Source organism: Pyricularia grisea (assembly GCF_004355905.1).
Source record: "Pyricularia grisea strain NI907 chromosome Unknown Pyricularia_grisea_NI907_Scaffold_1, whole genome shotgun sequence".
Lineage (NCBI taxonomy): Eukaryota > Fungi > Ascomycota > Sordariomycetes > Magnaporthales > Pyriculariaceae > Pyricularia > Pyricularia grisea.
In genome coordinates, this window is record NW_022156716.1 from 6357621 (window position 1) to 6380116 (window position 22496).

The window sequence follows — 22496 nt, forward strand, 5'->3', positions numbered from 1 at the left end:
TTGGCCCGAATTTTGTTAACACACATCTATTAAAAGATGACGTCCACGCAAGCGCGAATTGATTCCGGTCTTGTACAAAGCGTTAGACCTCGGAGATAGTGGGGGTCCATGCATGACACAGTACTTACTGATGGCAGCTCCCACTCATGGCAGCTATGCGGTTAAATGCTGGATGGATGGAATGGGCGAGTTTGTACAAGAGAAGGGGGCCCCAAATTGGACGGAGTTGGGTTGAAACGATCGATTCACCATCCTGTTAATCAGGGGGCAAGGGCAATAACTACCTATCTCCATGAAGACTTGACCATTGTAGACAATTAGACCTTGCGAGTCATCTTCAAAAGGAGATAGCCACGATCACAACAGTGAACTCTGAAAAAAAAAAAAAAAAAATAGAAAGACAATAGAATTTTTTAGACAGCAAACTCTGAGCCTCTCCAAACAAAAATACAGAAATCAGTGATTTTGTACGAAAGAGTTACAAAAAAGACAAATGGAAACATCGATAAGATCCAGAGAGATCTACAAGTAAAATTTGTCCGAATCTGGTCTAAGGCGCAGCACTTTAATGCAGTTGGTCTGAAAAAATTCCCATCCGTCCGCTACTGGCGAGCCTCAAGGGCTGCTTTGATAGCTATGGTGTGCGAATCTTGGTTAGTACTCTGCTTCTGAGTGTAAAAAAAAAGAAAGAGAGGAAAGGGAATGAGTGTAGATGGATGACAGTCAAGAAGCTAGCTTACCATCGCAAGTTGTCTTCGCATCGCCAAACAGCATCCTCGTGCCGGGCATGTAAAACATGGGATTGGGCACGTCGGCGTAACCACTCGCCAGACCCCTCTTCATCACGATGACCGTCTTGCTCTTCCACGCGTGCAGCACCGGCATTCCAGCGATGGGGCTGCCCGGCTCGAGGGCGATGGGGTTGACCGTGTCGTTGGCACCGATGACGAGCGTCACGTCCGTCTCGGAGAAGTCGTCGTTGATCTCGTCCATCTCCAGCACAATGTCGTACGGGACGCTGGCCTCGGCCAGGAGCACGTTGCACTGGCCCGGCATGCGGCCGGCGACCGGGTGGATGGCGAAGCGGACGTTGATGCCCTTGCTGCGCAGGAACTGCGTGAACTCCGAGATGGCATACTGCGCCTTGGCGACCGCCATGCCGTAGCCTACGACGATAATGACGTTTTCGGCGTTAAGGAGCGCTTCAGCCGTGTCTTCGACGTTTGTTTGTGTTATGGCGCCTTCCATCTTGTAGTCGGTTTGCTGTGGTGCCGATATGCCGCCGAAAAGGACGTTCGTCAGAGAGCGGTTCATTGCCACACACATCTACATTTAGGGTTTGTCAGTAAATTTACGTGTATTCCGCATCTGCTTGGTGGGCAGGGGGCCGCTCACAATGTATGATAGAATAGAGCCAGACACTCCTATGAGGGCGCCAACTGTCGTCAGAAGTGAGTTGTCCAGCATGAAACCCTCTGCCACAAGTGCGAAGCCACTGTAAGCATTCAGCACAGTGATTACTACAGGCATGTCTGCGCCGCCGATGGCAGCCGTTGTGGTGAAACCTTGAATGAATGACAGAACCGTGTTGGCGGCCAGTGCACCTGCGGCAACCATAGGTGCGCCCGGGGCCATGGTCACAAAGGCACCCATTGTTGCCAAGTTCGTGCTTAGCATGCCGGCATTAATGAGGTGGCGGCCTGGCAAAATGATAGGCTTGGAAGACATCTTGCCGGCGAGCTTGGCAAAGGCTACAATGGAGCCGGTGAATGTAATACCACCTATTCAGATATAATGTCAGCAAGGTTAATTCGGGCATATGTAAGTCATGAGGAAGCTCAAGATCAACTACTTACCAATCAGGACGCCCAGGTACGCTGTCACAAGGTGCAGTGTGGAAATATCATGTACATCGGCCATGACGCTACCGATGCTGGTCAAGACGGCAGCGAGACCGACAACCGAGTGGAGAGCAGCCACAGTCTGCGGAAGATCGGTTGGGGTGATGCGCTTTCCGATCATGAACCCTGCCAATCCACCCATGGCCGCAAGCCCGAGGAACTGGGTCAAGACCTCTGGGGAGAACCCAACAGCAAGCAGAGACGCAAGAACTCCGGATCCAACACCGAGTATACCCAGGGAGTTACCCATGCGGGCGGTAGCTTGTGAAGCAAGACTCGAGACGGAGCTGATACAGAGGACAGAAGAGACCAGATATCCAGCCTGCACGAGACCAGCGGCGCCTGTGGAAGCTGCAGCAAGGAAACCGCCGCCGAAAAGAACCGCAGGGATTCCGTACAGCCAGGGGTACTCCGGAGGATCAGTGGGACGCTTAAACATGTCAAGCATACGCTTTGTGATGACAAAGCCACCAGAGACGTTCACAAACGCCAGCAAAACCGATAGAGCACCAAAGGCTTGTGGAATGGTGTGGGGGAAGTAGCCTCCGCCCAGTACGAAAAGACCTCCAATACCGACCATTCCCGAGATGGCGTTGGTGACACTCATCAAAGGACTGTGCAGAGCAGGGGCAACATTCCAAACAGCACGGTAACCAATCAAACTGGCGAGACCAAAGGTGAACATATTGCCCATGAAGGCTGGCCCAGTCAGCTTGCCAAGAGCCAGGGCAGCGCCCATACCTCCGGCGACAGCAGCAACCTCTCGTGACTCCTTCTGGAACGGGGTCAATTCGACTACCTCAGCCTCTTTGATAACTGGCTTGGGGGCCGGAGCAGGAGGTGGAGCAGGTCGAGGAGCGGGCGGGAGCACATCCCCCTTCTGTGTCACGATGGCACCACGGACGACCTCGTCTGAAAGGTCGATTCCGAACTCTTTCTCAACGGGAGCCATGGAAAGGAGCAGCTTGGTGATGTTGTTCGAGTATAGCGTGGATGACTGTGTCGGTAGACGAGAAGGAAGATCAGTGTAACCAATAATTTTGACGTCCTTGTAAGTCACCAACTCTCCGGGCACCGTCTTTTCGCAGTTTCCACCTGCCTCAGCAGCCAGATCGACGATGACTGAGCCAGGCTTCATGGTCTCGAGCATGGACTTGGTAATCAGCTTGGGGGCAGGCTTTCCGGGGATCAGGGCTGTGGTAATGATGATGTCGACCTCGCGTGCTTGGTTGGCAAAGAGACGCAGTTGTGCTTCCTGGAACTCCTTTGACATTTCTTTGGCGTAGCCACCAGCTCCAGAGCCGTCTTCTTGAACATCGACCTCGATGAACTCGGCACCGAGAGATTGAACTTGCTCACGAGTGGCAGGGCGCGTGTCGAAACCTCTCACGATGGCACCCATGCGCCTCGCGGTTGCAATGGCACTTAGACCAGCCACACCAGCACCGACGACCAAGACTTTGCAGGGTGGGATCTTTCCGGCAGCCGTGACCTGACCTGTCAGGAAGCGGCCAAAGTTGTTAGAGGCTTCCAGCACGGCCTTGTAACCGGCAATGTTGGCCATGGAACTGAGAGCATCAAACACCTGGGCGCGAGAGATACGCGGAATCATCTCCATGGCGAATGATGTTGCCTTCTTTTCCGAAAGCTTCTGCACTAGATCCTTGTTCTGCGCCGGCTGAAGGAACGAGATGAGCGTCTGGCCAGTCTTCATGCCCTCTGCCTCTGTGAGACTCGGAGCGCGGACTTTCACCAGAATGTCGGAGTTGGCCCAGACGTTGCCAGCGTCCACAAGCTCGGCGCCAGCCCTCTCGTACTCCTCATCGGGAAAGTCGGCCTGGGCGCCTGCGCCGCGCTCGACAAGGACGCGTTTGAAGCCCTTCTTCTTGAGCAAGACAACATTCTGCGGCGTCAAGGCCACGCGCCGCTCGTTGGGGTAAGTCTCCTTGGGAACGCCAACAGTGAGTTCGCTATAGGGCGTCGTAGGCGGCAGGACTTTAGTAGAGTATGCCGAATTGACCTTGATGACGCCAGTGGCTGGAAGCGCGGGAACAGTGGGAAGAACTGTGGCATGTCGAATGGGCTGTTGTCTTTTGGGAACTGCCACGAGGGCCAGCGAATGGCGAGAAGCAGTGGTTCGGTGCTGCTTGTTGTTCGGCGTGTTATGCCATTGGCGTCGCTGCGCGCGGTGGGTGACGGGCGATGATATCGACGCACCGTCTGCCGTAAAACGTGGTCAGTTCCAGAAGTTTGGTTTTGAATAGTCTGACCTGGTCGCTTTTGCGCCCCAGATGCAACGAGCCGAAGACTTACCCAAGATTGCGGAGAGCGCGGGGAGACCTGACAGGCCATGGCCGTGGGCCAGAGCGGCCGGCCGAACGAGTGTCCACGACATGGCGACAGCCCGCCCAATGGCTAATGCCGTGGAGGAAGAACTTCCGGGGACAATTGTCTGTATGAACTAGGTCATTTGCTGTGTACAGAGGGTTGTGTTAGTATGAACAGAAGAGCAATTCCCGATCTACTGCCAAAGCTGTCGGTGAGTCGATGGAGTTGGTGGGTTGGAAAAAGCAAAAAGAAGAAAAAAGACATGAAAAAGCAATAATTGCAGCAGATCACATCTGGAAAATTCACGAGCCGAGCTACTCCAAGCCCTAATGTCCAACGAAAGTTTGTTCAGTGTGGCGTACCTGAGTCCGTTGCAGAGCTTCTTCTATCTGCAGCTTGCACTATGACACACGCAGCTCTTCTTTTTGGCGGAGAGATTCGGAATACCGAGTACTTCAAAGTAGGTACCTGTCCTACTATCAATGCGAAGCTGCGATTCACCGCATCACACGCACCTCGATCTGAACATACGCTGAGATGGTTTCGGTGTGTGCCATGTATGATTTGTTGACACGAAACACAAAAGGGGGAAGAGAGGGAATGGCACAGCCTATAAGCTAACATGGGATCTACTGTAACATGAGTAGCCAAGCGTCAATTCATTCACCTGCATGGCCAAGATGCGGGGAAAGCGGAAGTAGTACGTCTCAGGGTCTCAGCATGATCCCACCGAGCTATGATTCGATGCAAAACTCAAGTGCTTCAATGGAATTCACCCCGCCCCCAAGCCTGAACTGGCTTCCAAATGTACCGTCGTACTGCATAAAACAGCTAATGAAGCTTGCCTCTGGCGCTAACCTTGCAAGCTAACATGTTCAAGTTTCTCTCCCAAGTGGGTGCCTTCGATCTTAAAATCTCTCGCTCGGTGCGGCTGTTCAATCATGGTGAACGAACTGAAGCTTCCTGACGTCGTACTGCGTCTCACCTTGCGGGGACATCGAGGTCCCCACCCGATCCACAAGAACAGATACCTTACCTACCACGTACCTTACCTAGGTAACAAGGTACGTACTCTGCAGTACCTACAATAATACATAGGTACCCCAGGTAAAATACCAAGTACCGGGAAATTTACTAACAGTAGGTGTGCAATTTTATTGCAACCACCAAGGTGGGGGGTTGACCCTGTTGGGTTGCAATATTTTTGCACAGGTGCTATATATATATATATATATTATTCCAGCGACGGCCAAAGCGGTAACTAGGAGTCCGCTGCTGAACAGATAGATAAATGGCATAACAAAATAAACAAGTGAATGTTAATCATATTATATTAAGTAACGCCCAAAGCTTTTACTAGGAAGTGCTTACTAATTGCCTGATTTAACAAATAGACCAGGTCTTGTTGTATGATTATTTAAACGGTCTATCTTCCAACTAAAATAACGATTCATCCGTTCTAGCGCTTTTCTGACGTCCAATCATTTACTTTCGTTTAGGGTTCATTATCTGCTTTATTACTTTATACTTTCTTGCTTTTACTTTTCTTACTCTTGCTTCTTATCAGAAATCACATTATCAACATGCACTTCCCTGCTCTTTTCACAACCGCTACTACCCTCTTAGCCTTTGCGCCAAGTGATGTCGTCGCGACTGTTTCCAACAAATGCACAATTTCGCTTGTGCCAGAAGGCGGAGGAGGGGTTCCCACGATAGTCGAAGGGGACATAGTAGGCAGATCCAAGGATTTCAAATCGGATACTTATGACTTTACTATTCTTTTACAAGATAACTGCGCAGGGAAAAAGACTTTTGGGACTATACCATCAGGGAATTTTGTAGCTGTGGGTCGTTGGGGCGTTATAACTCCTACTACCATTTTGCGGAATAAGGAGGATGATGTCCCACATCCGCCGTCACCAGTTTATCCTCCACAGGCGCCTAGGCATTCCAAATGAGCGTAGGATGCAGTATACCTTGCCAAAGCAAAGCTCGGTGAGACGGATATAGTTTGTCGTTGAATGGGGGTGCTAGTGGAGCTTTTAGAATTCAGACATGGATAGAATACTCTCTTATTTAGCACTGTACTGTTAGAATGAGATACTGCAAGCAAATGCTATTTATTGGAATCTCTGGACAGTCGACCAAGAATATTAGTTAACTTAAAAAACCACGTCTGGCTCAAGGTCATCAAGGTCGAACCAAGAATTGGGGATCGTATGTCAATGAGACAGGAAAACATTGGCGTGTTCTAATAGGTTGGGCTGTACTTTTTCACCAACCGTACTTTGCGGCCCCACCTTTCCCGAGATGGGAAAAACTTCCAATATGGTGGAACTCGGCTGTGGAGGCCATTGCAAAGTTGGAAAGGAAAAAATACCTAACCTACCAATAGCTAATTAATTAATCATCGTGTTTCTAGTCACCGTTTTGACAATCGAACTGAATTGAACAAGCAGCAGGAAACACATTCATTTTAGCTTTAGTCACCATCAAGAATAATACGCCAAATAATATGTCAAACACAAGTCCAACAACGCCACCGGGCGCAACACAACAAGACCAACAACCACCACCACCCCCATCCGCCGACCAGCTCCCGTTCCACGGCACCCATCCAGTCTATCACTACACGGCACTCGGCGTGGCGGGGCTCGGCCTGCTGGCGCTGGCCCTCCCGCCTCGCAACTGGGGCTTCCGCAGCACGCTGCTCAGCTCCTCCGTCTTCATCTCGTCCAACCAGCTCGCGCACGACTACACTGGCCGGTCATTCATCCAGCGCTGGGGTGAGCGCACCGAGAAGCTAGAGGCCGCCATCACCAGCGGCGATTCGGACGAGACGCGCCGCATCAAGGAGGCCATACGCGCCGAGAAGCTCCGGAGGCGAGAGGCCCTGCCAGAGGAGGAGCGCAGGCGGCAGGAGGCGCTTGATCGCGCCAGGGATAAGAGCAAGAGCCCCTGGTTCAGGGAGTGGGACGAGAAGGAGAAGCAGGCCCTGGCGGACGGGAAAGGCTACGGTGGCTTGATCATGGACACCGTCAAGGAGGCGTTTGGTGTCGAGGAGGAGAAGCCCGTCGCGGGTGATGCGAATAAGGCAAAGGAGGGCGCAGTCAAAAAGCAGGATGGTACGAAGTAATATGGCATTGTGCACGGTTTAGACATGACGTGGGATGTAGGGCTCGGGGCTTTTCCCCCTGATACGTCGGCCTGGCATTCTCAGTGTGCGGTTGGTTCTAAAGTCGGAAGCTGAGAACCTCCGCCAGATGTAATAATATGTATTCAAGACGAATATCTGTACGAGTAGTAGAACAATACCCAAAGAAAGAAGGCAGTAGTAAGGGGAGATATCGAGTCCGAATGGCTCTCAAAGCACTTTGACCCGAGAACAGAAACCAAAACTGCATGAAATGTCCGATAAGATCACATATCGGCTCTCGTCCATCGGATGAACGAAGAAAACAGGACATATTTAATTGAATGAGCCAGCCAATGGTAACAATGCATGGCTTATATAGTCAATCGAATGACAGTCCTCGACATAATTGACTGACATCCAATTCACAACTAGTTCACAGATAAGACACGAGATCATGACAAAGAAAGTTTTTAGCGAACGCAGCTGCATCAATCTATCTCGCATTGCTCAAATTTGATCTAGGCATATACAGAGCCTCCAATTCATCATACCATCCTTCAAGACCTGGCAACGGCCCTTGGCTCCCACGCCTTGAACTTGGGCACCGTCCTGCAAAATAGCCACGGTTAACACACACCATACCCCAAGAACAGCACCAGAGGGGACACATATAAAAACGATAGACAAGTCCAGAAAACAACTTACGTGCTGTACGGCTTGTAGGCACCCCTCGTAGCCGTGCGATTCGGCACGTGCTCCTTGGGCGCCCAAGGCCGGTTGATCTTAGTCAGGGCGTCCTGATGAGCGGGCGTGTCGACCATGTAAGAAAGCCAGGCGTGCCAGTGCGGCTCGATATGTGCGCTGTATTAGTCTTTGTCAGTCATTATGAATATGCGAATGCGGTATATCCAAATAACGCAAAGGGGCAACCAAAAATAGAGCAAACGTACGCGTCGTAGTCGTGCTTCTTGTAGTCAACCCATCGCGTTCGGACTTGAAGCAGGGAGTTGTGTTAGTTAAGAAGCAGTCCAGCCTCCGATGGGCTGCTGGGTTGGGTTGCCGGTCGTTCAACCACCGCAAGAGCGGTTACGTACGGGGAAGCTCCTCCTCCATGTTCTCGTAGTACTTGTTACCGAACTTGTCGGTGCCGATCAGGGTACCAGCCTTGGTGTCACCTGTGAGTTGCGCATCGTTAGAATCCTGTAGTTTGCTCCCCTTCTCTGTCTCCATCCATTGATCCCTCCCCCACATGTGGTTGCCTCGGGTCCGCCATACCGATGTACTATCAACCCAGGCAGCACGCGTGTGCCCTGGCAATCAGTAATTATCCTTCGAGTTGTCGCCGGCCGAGCGAGGTTCGGGGGCGAGACGACATACGTTGAGTTGATGCCAGTATTCCTATCCACGGGAGTTTGCATTGTCAGCACCAAGGTTCAAATATGGGCAATTGAGCGGTCGCGTTGTGCGGGTCTGGCTGCGAACCTTGATACCAATGCGGCGCAGGTAGCCGAACGTTCTCGAAAGGGTCGACATGGTGGCTTTGTGGTGGTCAATTGACCTTGTCGTCGAGAAGTCGGAGCTTGCGGAGGATGTTTTTGGAGTTCGGTCGGCACGAAGAGGTGACGCAGGTACAGCTTAGCTCACGATGCTGGTCCAGGGTGGAGAATATGAAATTCCAGACCAATTAAAGGTCTTGAATTTCTACCATCCACCCTAACCCTGAAAGCCACTCCCACGAAGTACCCTAACCCGCTCTAAAAAAAGGACATAGTCTCAACGATAAGCACGTCATGAATATGCGAACCTTTCCACTTGCCTGCATCGATCCCGTTATCTAAGCGGCCATGATAGTCCGAGGCTTTTCGAGGTGCGCCTCGAGGCTAAGGCCAACCCTATCAACATCGCGCGCATCCATCCGAACACAGAATCGACCCCAATGCCGCTCATTCACGGGCTCGTCCACTGCGGGAGCTGCTGCAGGGCCGTCGACTAACAGCCCGGCAACCATGGCCGGCTTGCTGGCACCGTTCACGACCGAGCTCGACAAGATCGCGCCTTCGTTTCGGATACACGGCTCACAGATACGCATACTACAGACGCCTGCAGAGTTTTACGAGACGCTAAAAGACAAGATTCGGAATGCGGAGCGCCGCATCTTCTTGTCCACTTTGTACATTGGCAAATCTGAGAAAGAGCTGGTACGTGTGGCTGTACATGTGATATCGTAGGAGAGATGGAGAAAAAACAAAAGAAGACAAACTATAATCTGGGCAAGAAAGCCTTTTTTGTTGACAATAATGGTTTGTCGCAGATTGCTACGTTACAAGAGGCATTGCGCGCCAAACCTGAGCTCAAGGTTAGCATCCTCACAGATGCTCTACGCGGCAGCCGCGAAGCGCCGGAGCCGTGCTCTGCATCGCTTCTGGCGCCTCTTGTGACTGAGTTTGGAGCTGAGCGCGTCGAAATCAGGATGTACCACACGCCGAACCTGACGGGGCTTCGGAAGAAATACATTCCTAAACGCATCAACGAGGGCTGGGGACTACAGCATATGAAACTGTACGGTTTTGATGACGAGATTGTCATGTCAGGGTATGACTGAAAACATCCATCTCCACCTAGAAAGGCTGATTTTCAGGATTGTCTAGTCTAACATGATTAACCCTTAGGGCGAACTTGTCAAATGACTACTTCACAAATCGCCAGGACAGGTATCACTTGTTTTCCTCAAAAGAAATCACCGAGTACTTCTGGGGTCTACAGAGGGCGGTGGGCTCCTTGAGCTTTCTCGTGCAGCCGTCTCCAGACTCACCCTCTGGTTTTGAGATGACATGGCCTGGAAGCAATCTTGCGCCTTCTCCCCTCGAAGAACCAGACAAGTTTGTGGCAAAGTCAACGACCTTGATCAGAGACCTGATCTCAGTAAAATCTGCCAAATCAAACGCAGGCTCCGGTGGTGAGGGCAGCCAGACCGACACCTCGGTGTACCCGTTAGCCCAAATGTCTCAGCTCATGAGACCTGACACATCGACAGAGCTACCGGCAGTGACCCATATTCTTTCCACGTTGGCGTCGCCTGCTCTAGCCGGCTCATCATGGACGTTTACAGCCGGTTACTTCAACCCAGCACCCTCGCTCACCAAGCTACTCCTCTCAGCGGCTCCTGGGGGCTCCGGGACGGTGATTACTGCGTCTCCTTACGCGAACGGGTTCTTCCGCTCTCGTGGTGTCTCAGGGATGCTGCCGGACGCATATAGCCTCCTAGCACGGCGATTCCTGGAGCAAGTTGAACGGCGCAAGGGTGGACAAGACGTTGTGCTCAAGGAGTGGCGACGCGGCACGTCAGGCGAGCCGGACGGCTGGACGTACCACGCCAAGGGGCTATGGGTGACATTGCCGAATGGCCAGGACATAGGTCCGTCCTTGACGATGATCGGTAGCTCCAACTATACAAAGCGCAGTTACAGTCTTGATCTGGAGGCCAACGCGCTGATTGTGACCACGAACGATGGTCTAAGGAGGAGGCTGGCGGACGAGCAGCGGTGGCTGCAGGAGTATGCCTCACCGGTCACAATTGATGACTTTACAAAGACGGAGAGGAGGGTTAGTATGAAGGTGCGGATCTCTATGTGGATAGTGTCGTTGGTTGGCGGGGCCTTGTAAGATGAGACTTGTCATGGATTGGAAAGCATGGGAGTGGACAGTTATTTGTACAACATCATAGAACGTGATACCCCTTCGACTGGTAAAAGTAATACATCAATGGGACATTCGAACCTTGGTACTAGGTGGGAATAGACTTCTAAGAACCGCACTTGCCGATATGAGGGTACACTGTTGAACGTAACATGAGACTATAGTTTGGGTGGCGGCATGCATTCAAAGCTACACCGGTCCCATGTGCAGGGAGTGTGGCACACTTGATGATAAGAGAATCTCACCAGTTTTCTTTTTACTTTTTATTCAGCTCCGTGACTCTCTCTGACACTGACACCATTCTTAATAAAGTGACCCAAAGTTATTCTCCCTTGTTTTCTTGTACTATATAAAAACACAAGAAACTGGGCAGGATGCGCAACAGGGAATGCCTGTCGTTCATCGATTGGAACCGGGGAACGCCGGCGAGAAAAAAAAACATATATTCCATCCATCAAATCGTGCAGCCCACGAAGCGAGTGATTGGTTGTTCCCAGCTGGAGCTCAGATTTTCGAGGTGGAGCCGAGTCTGGCATCCACTCGCAAATTATCAGCACTCAGGGGAGCCGGCAAACAGAGCGGAGGCAAGCGAGAGGCTAGGCTACCTTGGGTCTGGCATTTCAGCTTGGCTTTGGGAGGGAAGAGCCGAGAAAACATAACAACAAAGCAAGGGGGTACGAATCTAGTTCTTAGACTGTCATCGCATTTTGCGCACGCGCCCTTTCTCCTGTTCCCAACATTCCCATCCCACAAAGTTGTTGTTGTTTGCATGAGGGCAATCCCCATTCGTTTATTTTACGGCCCTCTCACAAGTCCCGACCGCGGCGATTTGAACCGCAAAGGCGCAAACGGCGCTGGCTAATCAATCCGCACAGCCTCTGTAAAATCATCCCGGATCCTCAAGCCGGGGGCGGCTTGCAGAAGAAGGTCAATGGCCAGCGCCACAGCAGCTTTCTATTAGACTTTCTCGGGAGAGGCAAGTTGGGTATGAGATCAAAATCTCTACCTAGACCTAAGAAGCAAGCATTTAGCTAGGGGACCACGTGACGTCATGAAGTTCGCGAAAGAGCTTCAAAGGGATTTAGTGCCCGGTATGTTTTTTTTGGTCTCTTAAAAACCACAGGCAATTTTCATCTGATGTTTTTAGGGATTATTTTATTTCAACTACAATTCTTATGCTAATCCACTAGCACAGAATGGCAGCAGGCGTACCTCAACTACAAGGAGGGCAAGAAGCACATAAAGGCCGTCGCTCGTGCAATCAATCGAGCCAAGGGTAAAGGTTCACTGACCCCCAACCTTGCTCGACGATCACCAGATGACCTGCCTCCCCACCCAACTCCCAGCTTCTCACCCAGACGCAAGCAAGGTCATCATGTTCGCTCCTTGGCGGCCAGAGGGGGGCCGACTCGGGGTGAAGATGGCAACAATGGAAATGCCTTGTCTGCTACTCGTTCGCAATCGACACCGGCGCCTGGGCCGTCCAGCACCAAGAATGCCCTAGCGATCTCCCCGGCTATGGACATCGCGGCCCGGAAGGGGAGAGATGATGGTCGCCTAGGTGAGACACAGCTGCTCAAGGATTCGTGGGGAAGCGACACGCATTACGGCAGCTTCGTGCCTACTCCTCCGGCCGCTCCTCATCCGGACAATCCCCTTACCAAGTCAACATCTTATCAGCACAACTTTGAGCTCCCGGCGCCTGCAATGAAAATACCCTCAAGGACTGAGGATTCTAACAAGCTTGCACCGCTGTTGTCAAACCCATTTCACAGAAGTCATTCGATGCAGTTTCCTGTGGAAGGGCCTCGTCGCGGTTCGGCTGAAGACTCGCAAAAGTCTCCTCGTCAACGGCCCGCCAGTCGTCTAGCCAGTACTTTTGGGAGAAATGCTGGCGAGGATCTCTCTGCAGAGACTCCGTCGAGACAACGCCTGCAGCACACGACGTCATTCCCAACGCCGCGTGGCAGCTTGACACGCAAAAAGTCAATCTCGCCTAACACGGCGGTCGAACAGGAAGCCATCGAGCTTGAAAACAACTTCTTCTTTTGGTTGGACGACCAGCTAGCAAAGGTTGACAACTTTTACCGGGAAAAGGAGGCCGAGGCAGAAAAACGTCTAGTGGCTCTCCGGGAACAGTTGCATGTGATGAGGAGTCAACGTCTGGCAGAGATAGAACAGATGAGGAAACGTCGCCATGCTGCATCCCAAGACAATGGAGACTCTCCTACTAACAGACGAGGGAAACACAACAAGGGGGGTAATAACAGCTCGGACAACTCGTGGCTTAATCAAGGCTTGATGCGCCAGTTACAACCAGCAAAGGCTAAACTCTTCGAGATAAGCCACCCTCGCCCAGGACCCAACTCCAAAGCACTGCAGAAGATGGCACAAACGCCACGCATGAAAGGCTTGCAGGATCCCTCAAATAGGGACTACACTCGCCGCCCTGTGGCCGAGGATGTTCCATACAGAACCGCCAAACACAAACTAAAGCTGGCCCTGCAGGAGTTCTATCGCGGCCTCGAGTTGCTCAAGTCATTCGCTCTGCTCAACCGAACCGCTTTCCGTAAGCTCAACAAAAAGTATGACAAAGCTGTCAACGCCAAACCACCGTACCGTTACATGCACGAGCGCGTCAATGAAGCCTACTTCGTCAAGTCTACGCTGCTGGACACGCATATCGCCGCCGTTGAGGACTTGTACGCGCGCTACTTTGAGCGTGGCAATCACAAGATTGCCGCAGGCAAGCTGCGTAACCTCAACCGTAGGCCGGCAGATGAGTCTGCGAGTGCCTTTCGCAGTGGCCTGCTCATCGGCGTGGGACTCGTGTTTGCCATCCAGGGCGGAATATATGGGGCCGAGCTCCTGTTCGCTGAAGATGATACGTTGAGAGAGCACACATCATACCTCATGCAAATCTATGGTGGTTACTTCCTCATGCTCTATCTCTTCGTGCTATTCTGCTTGGATTGTCGGCTGTGGACGAAGAGCAAGATCAACTACCAGTTCATATTCGAGTTTGATCCTAGGACGCAACTCGACTGGAGGCAGTTGTCTCAGTTTCCGGCTTTCTTCCTACTGGTTTTTGGAGTCTTTATCTGGGCCAACTTCTCCCGATTCGGAGATGAGGAAATGTACCTCTACTTCCCCGTCATCTTGATTGGGTTGACTTTCGTGATCCTATTCTTCCCTGCGCCTGTGTTTTATTGGCGAAGTCGACGATGGTTCTTGTACTCTCACGTAAGTCATGGTTCCAGAGCAGTCTTTGCATGTGCCGGCCGGTGAGGCTTTGTCAACTAACAACTTGCTCTTTTCTAGTGGCGTCTCCTTCTTGCCGGTCTCTACCCTGTCGAATTTCGTGATTTCTTCCTCGGCGACATTTACTGCTCCCTGACATACGCCATGTGTGTAAGTATCAAGCTGCCTTTCCAAAACACCTTGAGCGTTTGATAACAAAGGTGTGCTGATTTCTCTTCGCAAACTACGCAGAACATTGAGCTCTTCTTTTGCCTATATCACAACCGCTGGAACGAACCCACGCAATGTAACTCGAGCCATTCTCGACTATTAGGCTTCTTCTCGGCGCTGCCACCTATTTGGCGTTTTCTTCAGTGCATCCGGCGTTATTATGACACGCGCAACGCTTTCCCCCATCTCGTCAACTGTGGCAAGTATACTATGAGCATCATGGCTGCCGTCTGTCTCAGCCTTTACCGTCTGGAGAACACCCATACGAACCTGGCGCTTTTCATCACCTTTTCCAGCATCAATGCCATATATTGCTGTAAGTTGCCCGATCGCAAGCTCAACTGCAAAACCTTTTGTCGCCGTCTACTTTTCTGACTCCTTGTGAACAACAGCGTTCTGGGACATCTTCATGGACTTTTCCCTCCTACAGCCGGTCAATAACAACAACTTTCTTCTTCGCGACATCCTCGGGCTAAAGAAGAAATGGCCCTATTATACCGCCATGGTCGTAGATCCCATCCTCCGATTCGCCTGGATATTCTACGCTATATTTACGCACGACACACAGCACAACACTATAGTCTCTTTCCTGGTTGCTTTCGGCGAGGTCACTCGCCGTGGGATGTGGACTATTTTCAGAGTCGAGAACGAGCACTGCGGCAATGTAGCGCAGTACAAGGCCAGCCGCGATGTGCCGCTTCCATACAAGCTCGAGGGCGAGGAGAGCAGCAGCGGCAGTGGCGCCGACGAAGGATTACTGGGCGAACCAACCACACCGGGCAAGGGCCGGAGCTCAGGCGTCGACGTCGAACGGTCCCCGGCAGCTGCTCGTCTGAACTCGGTTGCCGGAGCTGGCTCCAGAGCGTCGGCGGCCGAGGAAGGAAGGGCCGGAGAATCAACAGCAGGCGAAGTCCCTGCTGGCGCGACACTCAGGAGGAGACTCACGAGGGCCGACACCATCGTCGGAGCGCTCTCGCGGCACCTGGCCGAGGCGCACAAGCAGGACTTTGAGAAGCGGCGTAAGCCGCCCGTCAGTCCGGCCGAGGATGAAGACGAGGAGGAGATGTACCAGAACATTCAGAGAGCGGCTGTTTCCAGCGACGTTGCCGTCGAAGAAGAGGATGATACAGATGATATGGAGGGCGGTGGGACGTTTAGTGAGGATGACAACCGGGAGGAAGATGGAGATGGTCAGAGCGATGGGGACGAGGATGTGGCGGAGCACGTTGATACGAAGGTTGTGGATAATGGGAAAGACGCAGTGAGGAGCCAGATTAAGTCGTGAGGGGAGTTGCTGCTCTTGGCTTGAGGGTTGTTTGTTATTTTTGTAGAGGAACATCAGCGACGAGCGTGGGGGAAAAGTCTCATATAACGCATTACCAGCGAGCGATAATTCATGGATAGAGAGGTAGGATTACCAAAAAATAGAGTCAAGCAGTATGAATAAGAAAAGCAATGATTACAGAGTATAAAGCTTAGCGTTTTTGCTGTCGTGGTATGTCCCAATAATCGCATGAGCTTGTGAACACTCGAGACAGCAAAGCCAGAGATGTTAACAGAGCAGATGTAGAAGCATCGCCTAGAGCATGCTCAAGACCTTGCTAACGATGTTCCCCATGTCCAGATAGTGTTGACAAGCATTTGCTAGCATATTGATATAATAACCTGCTCTAAACAATCTCTTCAGGCAAGACTTCAGAAGCCTCCCCCAAATCCACTCACTCTATAGTACAAACAGAATGCTATTCAGCATTGACAAGTTCACATCGGATATGGTGTAGTGGCTAACATACGACGCTCTCAATCATCAACAGGATCCGTCGTGCCGAGCCAATCCAAATATCCTGAAGATCTGCACTTTATCACGGGCTTTCTCAGTGTTTAACACTTGACACCACCTTAACTGACCGGGATCCAATCCCATGGGTGTGACGGAAGGCTGCGAAAATGCCAGTCGAATAAAAATAGAACACGAGAATAGAGTGTCTGAGATATGATGATATGACCGATACATAGCCAAAGAGACACGGAAAGCTTGAGCTATAAACATCACAGTATCGAAGATCGTTTTTTTTTTCTCTTTTGTTTTTGAGTTTTTGTTGATCAACTCTTTTTTCACTATTGAAGCTTGCGAGGACCGCTGCCGCAATTTCAAGCTCTGATATGCTGATTGCTGACTATCGAATTGCAAAAAACAGCTCTGTGGCACTGGTTCCATGTGCTTATGGCTGTCGTCACCCGTAACTACAAAATCCAATGTTGTGTAATACTATACAAAACAAAATGTCAAAACAGGTCCGTCCAGAATGGCAAACTTTCCACAGAAGTACAAACCGAAGCCTTTTGTCTTGACATTCGCTGCTGTATCTTTCCCCGACTAGGACAACCTCTTGAGAACTGTCGTGTGCTGAGGAACATCATCTCTTTGGTTGTGATGCTCAGGTTTGAATCTCTTGAGACGACGAGTAGGGCGTTTTACCAGCCTTTGCACTAGTGTTTACGAGGAAGCCAGCGTCTGGTTTTGGAGAATATGCCGTACCGATTGGAGGTACCGTGATGAGGGGTCTGTGGTCTGTTTGAAAGCTCGGCGACGTTTTAGCTAGAGTCTATGGTTCATATAGGGCGGCCGATGTATCCGAAATGTCGGCACAACGTGATCTGTCTCAGCTAGCCAGCGACTACATTGGTGATGTTGTCTGAACGATGAACCGAACAGTAACATCATGAACACCTGGTAGTATCTCTTGCCTAACAGGAGCTGTAAGTAAAGCCTGAGAGAGCCTGGCGCCGTTTGTAATGTTTTCAGTTGTTTTCACGTGTTTTGGCACCGAAAGACTGAGCGCATAATCTAGTTAAGTCTGTGTCCATGAGCCAGTCTCCCCAACCTGGTTCACGTCAAGTCTTGGAGTCGCATAAAACCGCATTTCTCAGTCCTCCGGAGTGTACAAAGCTAGAGCGTTCGATAATGAAGAATATGTTAGCCCAGACGTTGCAAGAAAATCAAAGATGCGAGAAAGGTAATGAAATCACCCACACGATCAATGCTGTTCTTGTTTTTGCTGTGGCATCATCCAAAAGAAGGCTCTATTCAGGCCCGTAGCTCTGTGACTACTAAAATGCTAGCAACGGCCTTTGATTTCAGACCCCGTTGTGAGAGAAACCTGATGTAGAATCTGATGAGAAATGAACACATTGCCAGTATCACACACAGAAATTACAATGGCCAAGCAAGAAAGCTAACAGGTGTTGATGAATTAATTCACTTGCGAAATGGCTAGTTAAAGCCCAGAAGCCTTCGGCAAGCTGGGTGGCTCAGTCTTTGTAGGTTGTACTCATAGGCACATGGGTCGTGGCTCAGGCATTCTCCAAGCAAACGAAGCACCGTCGTGGCTCATAGTATTGCCAGGTTTCCCAAAGATTAGAGCTACAAGGTCGAATGTAGTAGTGATTACCACTTGTAATGGGTTCTTGTCGTAGAACGTTGATATGCCAGTTGGCCTGGACGTGCCAGGGTTGGGGATTTTCAACTCGTTTGGGTCCGTACCTACACAATACTCAGGGACATCTGACCGGCAACTGACAGAATTGGACCAAAGGCTTGTTCCCAAATTTCAATGAGTCTGTCATTGACGCAACACAAGAGAGTGTCTCTGACCAGGCGTTCAAATTTCGCCTACCACTCACGACCAAAATCTCGAATTTCACCACCAAAAGCAGCACCAAGAAACCAGCAGCACCATAACGAAAAAAAACAAAGGTGACAACTACCATGGATGGAGTTACAGGTGGCGCCATCGCCATGATAATTCTCATGATCCTACGCATCATTTGGGATTTTTGCAGCATGTGCAGCCACCCACGAAGGGCCAACATCCAAGACCCGAGCAACATCGAAATGCAGGACATGAGCGGCAAGGAAAGGCCCACCTCGGCCCAACAAGAGGCCCCGATCAACAGTGTCGCCCAGCCAGAGCCTACCAACAACGCCTACCGACCGGATTCCTTTGACTGGAGCAAACTGATGCAGATGCACAACATTCCTCGCCTCCCCGCAGCCTCTGTTCCAAGTAGCCGGAGCGCAAGCACGGGGAAGGGAAAAGGCAAGGGCAAGGAACCAGTGGTTGCTCCACCGCCACGCGTGTTCGACTGGACGGGAACAAACGCCATCAGCGACGAGGAGCTTGACAATGCAGGCGAGGGCTCCAGCCGGGGCTTGCCTCGCCGCTCGAGGTACAGAAACAGCCACTATTACAACTGGGTGTGATCACAAAATCGAGATCTTAGTCCACAACAGAGCAGTCGGACTTTAAAGAATACTCTCAGAAGTTAATTCTTCTTTGCATCGCATTTGTACTCACGTAAGTAGACTTGCAGAGTCTCTCCAGCTTTGACGTTAGGCAGATTTGACTGAAGAGCAGAGCTGACACTAGAATTTCAATTCAGTAATGCCGAATGAGACATCATAGAGGGGACACTCACGATAGCTACCAACGGCGAGCTGAAAAGGAAGAAAGAAAATTCAAGATCGAAACTCTTTGTACCCGGGCCTGCTTAGGCTCTAGAAGCTGTTTTGAAAAACGGGCATTATCACAACTCTTGCGGCGTTTTAAGACAGAAAAAAAGGCATCCTATGACGCTACATATGACACGCAAAAATCAGATTCAGGACGAGGAGCATGAGCATGTTGCCATGTATACATGGGTACTAAAGCGTCCCCAGAAGAGATGGATGCTTTGACTTTTGTCGTTGCTTACCTGTATGCCTCAAATAAACGGGGAAACAATTTCTTGTCAAGATTGCTGCGATATTTGACTGTTAAGGACCATCGGAAGACATATAACAAGACGATGTGGTGGACTCTTGGCAGTTCACAAGGATTTACCAAGGACCAGACAGCATCCGTGAGCTGGCTGCATGTCGTCAAAATGAAAATATGACTACATGCGGCGTGCTACGTACACAGGGTTCTAAGGGCGATTAGCTGCTTTATGTTATGGGTACGTACCTTATCATATGCCAAATGAGTTGTGGTTGCCTAGCAGGAATAAGCATAAACTCCATTGACACTAAGGGTCCTAGTCAAGCGCCAAGCAGGGGAGGTACATGAACCTTGCAGAGCGATACGGTGTGACTTGGTCTATTATTGTCCGAATTCCTCGAAAATGTATGAGAAATAGCTGCATTTTCGGAGAGCAGGCAGGGTATGCGAGTAAGAAAGTCTACAGAGCAGATCTAAAATAAACAAACAGCGTTACACAGCAAACAATCCTCTGCAATGCCTGCATGCATGCCCCATCGGCACAGTATCTACGAACACAAGGTGCCCTTGTCCGCAGGTGGGGCAATGAGTCAAGGCCATTAATGGCGGGGAGACTAGACGCGTTCTGCAGACGCGACGGCAAAAATTTATTGGTCTACCCCTCATGACGACAACTTTTTTTCCCCTTTTTTTCTACTACTTTTTTTTTTCTCCTCCATACCTTTAAAAGGCCGGACGAGAATTCCACATTTCAAGTGCGCACAAGTTTTGGGGATTATTCTTGTGGCATATTATACTTGGTTATTTTTTGATACCCTTTTGAATCCTTATCTCTGTTGCTCATTGCTATATCAATCGTTACCCGTATATCCAGTCTTTGACCCTCCCCACAAAGATCAAGGCGACAGAATACCTCTAAGCACGATGAAGTATATCGTGGTCAATGGAGGTAATTATTTGCCATAGCCCGACATATAGACCGATTGATGTATAAAAATTTACTAATATCGATGCAGGTGTCATTAGCGGAGTGGGCAAGGGCATTATTGGTATGTCTAGACTGCCTTGCCTAGTATTTTGACGGTGTTGCTCTACGTCGATTGGCAACTAACAAAAATGCAAAGCCTCGTCCACTGGCCTGCTTTTGAAGTCTGTCGGCCTCAAGGTCACAGTAAGGATTTCTTGCCCCTCTGTAGTTTGACTTACTAGTAACTGGTGAAGCTGACGTAGTCATTAACAACCCACTAGGCCATTAAAATTGATCCCTATCTCAATGTTGATGCGGGAACCATGAACCCATTGGAGTGAGCATCAACTCGCTTCAGACCCACCTTCTCCATGCTCGCTTCCGCGTGCTGATAGAGTGAAACAACACAGGCATGGAGAATGCTTCGTCCTGTCCGACGGCGGCGAGGTCGATCTCGACATGGGCAACTACGAGAGGTATCTCAACGTGACATTTACACGCGGCCACAACATCACAACTGGTCAGATTTACAAGGAGGTCATCGACAAGGAGCGCAGAGGCGATTTCCTCGGCAAGACCGTCCAGATAGTACCACACATCACGGATGCCATACAAGAGCGCATCGAGCGCGTCGCCCGCATTCCGGTTGACAACTCCGGACAGGAGCCGGACGTTTGCATCATCGAGCTCGGAGGTACCGTTGGTGACATCGAGTCTATGCCCTTCGTCGAGGCGCTTACTCAGCTGCGACACAAGTACGGCCGCAGCGGCTTCTTCAGCATTCACGTCTCTTTTGTCCCCGCGATTCATGGAGAGCAAAAGACAAAGCCCACACAGCACTCGGTTAAGACGGTCCGAAGTGCAGGCCTTATCCCTGACTTGCTGTGTTCCCGCTGTAACAAAGGCTTGGAACAAAGCACCGTGAACAAGATCGCCCAGATGTGCCAACTTGAGCCTGAGCAGGTTCTTGTCGTTTACGACATGCCGTCCATCTACCAAGTCCCTATGCTGCTCCACCAGCAAGGTTTGGTCACCCAACTCCAGGCTTCGCTCGGCCTCGATAGCATCCCGCGGGACTCGGCTCGCGTGCAGCAGGGATCGGAGATGTGGAAAGTGTGGAAGGATACAGTCGGCGCCATGGACAGCGAGGGCAAGGTCACCATTGCCTTGGTAGGCAAGTACACAGAACTGCACGACTCTTACCTTTCTGTCATCAAGGCATTGGAGCACTCGTCCATGAAATGCAGACGCAAGCTCGACTTGCAATGGGTCGACTCTGAGCATCTTGAGCCTAAAACTGCCAAGGAAGAATTTGACGCGGCTTGGGAGAAGGTCAAGTCGGCCGATGGAATTCTTGTTCCCGGTGGCTTTGGAAACCGAGGCACTGAGGGTATGATTGCGGCAGCAAAGTGGGCTCGCGAGCAGAGCAAACCTTACCTCGGAGTCTGTCTTGGCATGCAGCTTGCTGTCGTGGAGGTTGCCCGCAACATCTGCAAGCTTGAGGGCGCGACGTCAGAGGAGTTTAATGGACTGGCGGAGCACAAGGTGATCATCTTCATGCCGGAGATTGACAAGACCACCATGGGAGGTACTATGCGTCTTGGTCTGCACGACACCCACTTCCAGCCTGGTAGCGAAGGCAGCAAAATCCGCGCCCTGTATGGCAACGGTCCCGTCGCCAGGGAACGCCACAGGCATCGGTATGAGGTCAACCCTCAGTACATTGACCAGCTTCAGAAGGAGGCTGGCCTCCAATTCTTGGGCAAGGACGACAAGGGCGAGAGGATGGAAATTGTGGAGCTCAAGGGTCATCCTTACTTTGTCGGTGTTCAGTACCATCCCGAGTATCTCAGCAGGGTGTTGGATCCGAGCAAACCGTTCCTCGGTCTTGTTGCTGCCGCTTCGGGATGCTTAGAAAAGGTCACGGCCGACGTACTGGCGGATCACAAGAATGGTCTCAATGGTGTCAATGGCGTCAAAGGCAGCGGAATGCACTTTTAAGGCGTTTTTTGGGTTCTTATTAAATTTTGATTTCTTAGATTACGATAGGCATTATGTTTGGTATGATGAATAAAAGAAAATTAGCGATTAACTCCTTTGGAACGATTGTGTGTGTTGCTTTAGTATCTCCAGATTGCCAATTGTTTTTGTTTTCAAGCCTACGGCCACATGCACCAAGTTTTGAAGCTCACTAAACGCTCATATATGATGCATTATTGAGGAATGTGGAGTATCTA

At 50.8% G+C, this 22496-nt stretch overlaps 8 protein-coding genes across 8 annotated transcripts; 6 read left to right on the forward strand and 2 right to left on the reverse strand.

Moving 5' to 3' along the window:
* Window positions 1-375: 375 nt before the first annotated feature.
* On the reverse strand, window positions 376-4786 carry PgNI_01973 (uncharacterized protein). The gene is made up of 6 exons (XM_031122044.1): window positions 4592-4786; window positions 4215-4374; window positions 1857-4121; window positions 1396-1781; window positions 741-1326; window positions 376-634 (listed from the first exon to the last, which is right to left on the reverse strand). Exons 2-6 carry the CDS (start codon window positions 4294-4296, stop codon window positions 603-605), a joined length of 3351 nt encoding a protein of 1116 aa, XP_030987947.1. The 5' UTR covers window positions 4297-4374; window positions 4592-4786; the 3' UTR covers window positions 376-602.
* Window positions 4787-5731: 945 nt separating this feature from the next.
* On the forward strand, window positions 5732-5962 carry PgNI_01974 (uncharacterized protein; the record flags this gene model as incomplete). The annotated part of the gene is made up of 1 exon (XM_031122045.1): window positions 5732-5962. A coding segment is annotated over exon 1 (150 nt), but the record flags the coding sequence as incomplete, so codon positions are not given.
* A 782-nt stretch (window positions 5963-6744) lies between these two features.
* Window positions 6745-7365, forward strand: PgNI_01975 (uncharacterized protein; the record flags this gene model as incomplete). Its single annotated transcript, XM_031122046.1, has 1 exon — window positions 6745-7365. The coding sequence occupies one exon, from the start codon at window positions 6745-6747 to the stop codon at window positions 7363-7365; it is 621 nt and encodes a 206-aa protein (XP_030988105.1).
* A 462-nt stretch (window positions 7366-7827) lies between these two features.
* PgNI_01976 (uncharacterized protein) lies at window positions 7828-8990 on the reverse strand. The gene is made up of 7 exons (XM_031122047.1): window positions 8848-8990; window positions 8743-8763; window positions 8641-8647; window positions 8460-8540; window positions 8316-8358; window positions 8071-8226; window positions 7828-7974 (listed from the first exon to the last, which is right to left on the reverse strand). Exons 1-7 carry the CDS (start codon window positions 8896-8898, stop codon window positions 7923-7925), a joined length of 411 nt encoding a protein of 136 aa, XP_030987950.1. The 5' UTR covers window positions 8899-8990; the 3' UTR covers window positions 7828-7922.
* A 174-nt stretch (window positions 8991-9164) lies between these two features.
* On the forward strand, window positions 9165-11142 carry PgNI_01977 (uncharacterized protein). Its single transcript, XM_031122048.1, has 3 exons — window positions 9165-9563; window positions 9677-9957; window positions 10035-11142. Exons 1-3 carry the CDS (start codon window positions 9210-9212, stop codon window positions 11026-11028), a joined length of 1629 nt encoding a protein of 542 aa, XP_030987951.1. The 5' UTR covers window positions 9165-9209; the 3' UTR covers window positions 11029-11142.
* A 228-nt stretch (window positions 11143-11370) lies between these two features.
* On the forward strand, window positions 11371-15996 carry PgNI_01978 (uncharacterized protein). The gene is made up of 5 exons (XM_031122049.1): window positions 11371-12152; window positions 12257-14304; window positions 14383-14472; window positions 14554-14848; window positions 14925-15996. Exons 1-5 carry the CDS (start codon window positions 12113-12115, stop codon window positions 15815-15817), a joined length of 3366 nt encoding a protein of 1121 aa, XP_030988107.1. The 5' UTR covers window positions 11371-12112; the 3' UTR covers window positions 15818-15996.
* Window positions 15997-18301: 2305 nt separating this feature from the next.
* On the forward strand, window positions 18302-18796 carry PgNI_01979 (uncharacterized protein; the record flags this gene model as incomplete). The annotated part of the gene is made up of 1 exon (XM_031122050.1): window positions 18302-18796. The coding sequence occupies one exon, from the start codon at window positions 18302-18304 to the stop codon at window positions 18794-18796; it is 495 nt and encodes a 164-aa protein (XP_030988108.1).
* A 1196-nt stretch (window positions 18797-19992) lies between these two features.
* PgNI_01980 (uncharacterized protein) lies at window positions 19993-22349 on the forward strand. The gene is made up of 5 exons (XM_031122051.1): window positions 19993-20241; window positions 20309-20341; window positions 20417-20463; window positions 20541-20596; window positions 20670-22349. Exons 1-5 carry the CDS (start codon window positions 20217-20219, stop codon window positions 22258-22260), a joined length of 1752 nt encoding a protein of 583 aa, XP_030986045.1. The 5' UTR covers window positions 19993-20216; the 3' UTR covers window positions 22261-22349.
* Window positions 22350-22496: the final 147 nt, after the last annotated feature.